The 6,654-nt window shown below is 37.2% G+C and overlaps 1 protein-coding gene across 1 annotated transcript in view; it reads left to right on the top strand.

The window, feature by feature from the left end:
- sft2d1 (SFT2 domain containing 1) overlaps positions 1–2,536 on the top strand; it is a 65,559-nt gene extending 63,023 nt beyond the window's left edge. The window contains exon 8 of the mRNA XM_043696110.1: positions 2,015–2,536. Within this exon, the coding sequence (XP_043552045.1) occupies positions 2,015–2,054 (40 nt within the window). The 3' untranslated portion in view covers positions 2,055–2,536. The remainder of the gene's footprint in view (positions 1–2,014) is intronic.
- The last annotated feature ends 4,118 nt before the right edge of the window (positions 2,537–6,654 follow it).

The raw sequence follows: 6,654 nt of genomic DNA, 5'->3' as shown, positions 1-6,654 counted from the left end.
GCGAGGGTTGGAGGTTGGGTTGGTGGGGGGTGTGGACCTGACGAGGGAGTCACGGAGGGAGTGGTCTTTTCGGAACCATAATATAATCAAGCAGAGTCAGCATGGCTTCATGAAAGGGAAATTATGTTGAATAATTTGTTAGAATTTTTCAAGGAAATCTCAGTCAGAGTGGATAGAGAGGAGTGAGTAGATATGTTGTATTTAGACCTTCTAAAAGGTGTTCGACAAGACACCTCATAAAAGGTTAGGTCATAAGTACCAATTGTTTTGGAGATAGTATATAGGAATGCATAGCTCATTGGAAATTAGATTAGATTAGATTAAATTAGATTACTTAGTGTGGAAACAGGCCCTTCGGCCCAACAAGTCCACACCGACCCTCTGAAGAGCAACCCACCCATACCCATCCCCCTACATTTACCCCTTCACCTAACACTACGGGCAATTTAGCATGGCCAGTTCACCTAACCCGCACAGTTTTGGACTGTGGGAGGAAACCGGACACCCGGAGGAAACCCATGCAAAACGGGGAGAATGTGCAAACTCCACACAGATAGTTGCCTGAAGCAGGAATTGAACCTGGGTCTCTAGCGCTATGAGGCAGCAGTGCTAACCACTGTGCCACCGTGCTGCCCAAATAGGCAGGAAACAGTGGGAATAAGGATTCTTTTTCAAGTTGGCAATCTGTAACCAGTGCTGGGATCAGTGCTGGGACTGCAACTGTTTACTAATGACTTGGAGGAAGGAAGTGAATGTACTGTAGCCAGATCTGCACATGACACAAAAATAGGTGGAAATGCAACTTGAGATGGATACAAACAGTTTACAGAGATATTAATAAGATGAGAATGGGCAAAAAAGTTAGCAAGTGGAGTTTAATGTGGGAAAATGTGAAGTTGTTCATTTTGAAAGAGAGAACAAAAGAACGGAATATTATTTAAATGGAGAAAAACTGCAGGAATCTGTAATTCAAAGGGACTTAGTGGTACTTGTGTTTTAAGCACAAAGCTAACAGGCAGGTGCAATAGGTAATCGGGGAAACTATTGGAATGTTAGCCATTATTTCAAGGGGGTTGGAGTATGAGAGTAACAAAGTCTTACTGTAACTGTACATTGTATTGGTGAGACCACATCTGGAGTACTGAGAGCAGCTTTGGTCCCTTTTTCAAATAAAATATACTGTTTTATTAGAGGCATGATGTGGAGATACCAGTGTTAGACTGGGGTGGACAAAGTTTACAAATCATGCAACACCAGGTTATAGTCCAACAGCTTTATTTGTAAGTACAAGCTTTCGGCGCGCTGCTCCTTCATCAGGCAGTTAGTGGGGTAGGATAGGATACAAAATTTACAAGTAAAAGATCAAAGTGTCTTACAACTGATGTTTCTATTAGACAAACCTAGATGGCTGTTCGGTCTTTACTCACTTAGAATGGGGATGCAGGTTTTGATTGATTAATATGTAAATCCCAGAATTTTTCAAAGTCACAGCCCTGAGATAACTTAAGGTTTTATCAGTGGAATAAAAAAAGTGACAGCTCAGCTCAGACAATGCATTAAAGTTTGTCTGTAATTAATCAAAACTTACACCCCCGTTCTGAATTATTAAAGACTTAACAGCCTTCTAGGTTTGTCTAATACATTGCATCAGTTGTATGACACTTTGATTTTTTACTTATAAATTCTGTCTCCTATGTACCTGCCCCACTATGTACCTCACAAAGGAGCAGAGATGCAAAAGCTTGTACTTTCAGACAAATCTGTTGGACTATAATCTGGTGTTGTGTGATCATTACAGGCCGAACAGAGAAGGTTCACTCGTATGATCCTGGTATGGAGGAATGTTTTACAAGCAAAGGCTAAACAATTTGGGACTCTGCACTGGATTTAGAAGAACATGATTTCATTTAAATATACAGGATTCTTAAGGGGCTTGACAGGATAAATGCTGAGTTAATATTTTCCCTCTCTGAGAAAGTTCTTGCTTTCCTAATTCATTTTTGTTATTTTTAAGGGATGCTGTCATAAAGTGTTGCACTTCCTGCCTCGGATAAATCTGGAAGATGGAAAAATAGACCAGAATCGGATATTTCCAGAAGGTTGCTTGTAGCCGGGGGAAGGACTGCCTACTGTACATTTTGTTTCTTGGATGACTCCTAAATACTACTCATTGGACTATTACATAGAAAATGATGTAATATAAATTTGTTTTAAAAATGTCTGTTGCACATGTTACTGATTATATGCTGTTCCAAAGAATCAAGTTTTTGTCCTTAGTTAAGGATTTTTCATCTTTTATATAATTGTTTCATATTTAACATCATTCCATGTGCTTATATTACCTGTGTTTTATTTGCATTACTGAGCAAATGAATTTTGCTTATGAATTTCAAAGTGGAAAGCTAATAATTGTAAGCAGCATTTATTTAGCAAAGACCGAATCTGTGTGCTACTTTAAAGTGATTATTGCTTATACTATAAAGGGAGCTTGTATATAAAATTGAACCACTCAAATAATAACTCTCTTTAGATAAAAGTTACTGTGTTTTTATTTGCTTAGTACTTGTTAATCTCATTTGATGTTTTGCTTTGCACACATTAGTTGCAGCGTTTGTCTACAATTTCTGCACTAAAAAGAAAGTAATTAATGTTATGTACTTTAAGATGTCCTTGAAAAACATAGGAACAGAAATAGGCTATGCCACTTCTTGGGCCTATTCCTTAATTTAATTAGGCTATGAATGATCATAGAGATGTACAGCACAGAAACAGACCCTTTGGTCCAACTTGTCCATGCTGACTAGATATCCTAAATTAATCTAGTCCCATTTGGCCCATATCCTTCTAAACCCTTCCTATTCATATACCCATCCAGATGCCTTTTAAATGTTGTAATTGTACCAGCCTCCTCCAAATCCTCTGGCAGCTTATTCCATACAAGCAGTACACTCTGTGTGAAAAAGTTACCCTTTAAGTTCCTTTTAAATTTTGCCCCTCTCACCTTGCCATCTAGTTTTGGACTCCCCCCATCCTGGGGAAAACACCTTGGTTATTCACCCCATCCATGCCCCTCATGATTTTATAAACCTCTATAAAGTTATCCATGAGCATTATTCAACTGCCTTTGATACCTTTACCTACAGATGTCGTGATCTTGGTTATGATCATTTTAATTGATCTGATCATTTGCCATTTTGAAGATAATTGTTTCATGTTTCTACGATCCTTTATGTGAAGCAGTGCCACTTGATTTCCTGATTTTAAATAGCATGACAGACATTTTTAAATTATGCCATATTGTTTTGGATTTCCCTGTCAGAGAAAATAGGTTCTCTTCATTGACTCTATTTGAATCCTTTTATAATTGTAAACTCATTTTGATTAGAACATCCCTCAGTCATACAAATTTAAGGGAATACTAACCGTGTTTGTGTGACCTGTCACTCTTATTTAATACCAACTCCCAAGTATCATTCTGGTGAATCTGCAGTCCAACCTGAAGTGCCGTACCTAAAATTAAAAGTCCTCCAAAGAATAAAAACATGCTTTTTATAAAGCAGTTTTATCTATGAATACATCTTACGTGAATGCTTACCACTGGTTTGTTCCTTTGTAGGTTTGTGAAGAAAACCATTTCGAGCAATCCTATTTTGAAGTCCATTTAGCACCTTGTGTGGAGTGACTATACTGTCAGCCTGCGGTACAGTTTTGTTGAGTTATGATTGTTGTCTTGCCTCTCCTCCAACCATTTTGCTTGGCTTTAGCGAATCCTGTGTTATGGATTATTTCTATGTAAAGCCTGTACTTCAGATAAACACTGATGAGATCAATTTAAAGACCTTTTATGACAAAAGATTTCTTTGAAAAAAAAAATTATACAGGCAGATCTATTACAAACCCAAATCTGCTTGGCTGACTTATCTGTCATTATACCGAGGAAATATGTTTTCAATCCGTGCAGCTAATTTCCATGAACTTCAGTCGTCTTTTTAAAAGTCTGAAGTGGAGCTTCTGAAAATCCAAATAAATTACGTGCTCCGAACAACTAAATGCGCTAAATTAGTCAACTTTTCGAATTCTTGTCATCTGATCAGTCTATTCTTTCACACTATATATTTCTTTATAATCTTTGCACACTCAAAGACTACAAGGATGTTGCCAGGGTTGGACAGTTTGAGCTTTTGGGAGAAGTTGAATAGACTGCAGCTGCTTTCCCTGGAGCATTGGAGGCTGAGGGGCAACCTTATAGAGATTTAAAATCATGAGGAGCAAGAATAGGATAAATAGACAAGGTTTTTTCCATGGAGATGCAGAGTCCAGAGCTGGAGGGCATAAGTTTAGGGTGCGAGGGGAAAGCTTTAAAAGGAAACTAAAAGGCAAATTTTTCATGTGTGGTGGTGCATGTATGGAATGAGCTGCCAGAGAAAGTGCTGGAAACTGGTACAATTACAACATTTAAAAGGCACCTGGATGACTATGTGAATACGAAGGGGTTAGAGGGGTATTGACCAAATGCTGGCAAATGGGACGAGATTAATTTAGGGTATCTGGTCAGCATGGACTCATTGGACTGAAGGGTCTGTTTCCACACTGTACATTTCAATGACTGTGACTCAGAGGAGTTCATGAAATACTCAAATATTTCTCCAACGTGAATTTTTAACACTATTTCACATTAGTTATGCCTTAACATTGCATTATCTGTTTGTAAAATGCATGAAAGTGGTTTACCACATTTTTGTAAATATGTGGCTTTTTTTAACCAATTTTCTACCTTCCCCTCGTTAAGACATTTGCTCCTTGATGCGTTGAGATTTCACCAGTGATACTACACAACTTGTGATGGGCTTTACCGATGAATAGTAATGTGGTTGAACAATTTGTCACTCACCGTGGTCATCTCTGACCCATCTGATCCTATTTTCAATAGGCATCTGCACATGTGTGCATCCAACAGGGAATACTGAACACTAACCAGAAATGTGGGTCAGTGTTCCTCTAACTAGCTGGTTCATCACATTTGCATTGATAATCAATTTTGCTAACCAGAAATCAAACTTTCCTTGTGGTTTTCCTTTTCCATATGGTTTATCTACTCACCAAGTTTCTAAATTAGCATTGTAGGTATTTTTCTGTGAATTTCCTGGAATTAAGATTAAATTCTAACAAAAAACGCAGAATATCAGCTTCTGTTCTATGCCACCTCTGAGTAGATTTCAGTTCTGTCGAGAATAAAACCAGTGCAACAACTGATCAGATGCATTCTTACAAATTCCTTGCTGAGTGAACTATTTGTTGATCAGATGGTCACTGGTAATTAGACAAAGTGATTGCCACTGCTTATAATTTATCTGAAAGAGGTTGTGATTGACCTTTGATCCAGAAACACTGCAGTAAGGAAAATGTAATTTCTTCAGAAGACTGAAATCTGTAATTCCTGTGAAAAATGTTTGTGAAGGATTTTTCAAAATTTGCATTGATTATAAAAGGAATCTATTAGTTTGGTGCACGTGACCTTGATCTGGAAGTAGTCACAACAGAAAATTAGAGAAAACAGCTATGTGTATAACCGATATAAGTGTTGCAGCTGAAGAACTGGATGGTGTAGGCAATCTGTGTACAGATACAGATATGAAGAGAAAGAAAACAGACTTAAGGGAAAAAGGAACATACAATATTTAAATAAATGCTTTCAGGAAGTGGTCATTTTTTTGAAAGAAAAATAAAAATGAGCTTTAGGAGGCACTATGCAAGCTGGCTCAGTAGGTCTAAAACCTGAATAGCTCAGGGATAGTTTAGAATTATGTGATTACCCATAAGTTGCCAAAGTGAACAGTGGTGTTGGTTGAAAAGGAAAACAAATCAAGACTGTTGATCCACAGAAAAGGGAGCAATTGTAGAAATGTGCCTTACTGATGATAATCATAGCTATGAAACTTGAAGGTGGTGGCTATTATCAAAGAGTGCTATTGACCTACCCTACATGAATAAAGTAAAGCAAATTGTGTAACATGTGCAGTGCTACCATTTCAGAAATAATACAAAAATTTGTGGGTAAGACATTTTTGTTGTCAGCTATTTCAGCTAAAATTTGCCTTTAGTTGAAATATGTGACTGTTCATTAATTTCTAATTTGCATTGCTTCTGATTTGTATTTTAAAGTAAAAGCTGAAAAAAGCGCTATGACTAATTTCTCTTATGGGTCATTCAGTAGATACAATTATTTTGGTTTACTATTCCACAGCAAAGATTGTAACAAGATAGGAACTTTGATTTTAGTCACTATTTTATAGGCTCATTGTAGACACCAAATCAAAAACATTAAATGTCAATCCTAATGTATATAATACCAAATTTCTAGTTAGCATGCAGCAAAGCCAAGTTGAGACTGTGAAGATCCATTGTTGTTATGCTGCAGTCATTCTGCAATTTGATTGAAACAATGTAAAAGTCCCAATCCCACATCTATTTCCTAGTGAGAAATAGAAGTAAATATTCATATGTAACAAGACAGAGTTCCTATTGATACAAAATGTACAGGGACCAATGAAAAACGCCACACCGCTTTGGTTTTAAGTAAAAAAGGAAAATACCAACATGTCAAACAGCATCAAAGTTGTGAATGTGTTGATAACATCTTCTAAATCTGCAATC

Source organism: Chiloscyllium plagiosum, chromosome 9 (genome assembly GCF_004010195.1).
Source record: "Chiloscyllium plagiosum isolate BGI_BamShark_2017 chromosome 9, ASM401019v2, whole genome shotgun sequence".
Classification (NCBI taxonomy): Eukaryota; Metazoa; Chordata; class Chondrichthyes; order Orectolobiformes; family Hemiscylliidae; genus Chiloscyllium; species Chiloscyllium plagiosum.
This window is presented reverse-complemented; position numbering and strand designations above follow the sequence as displayed.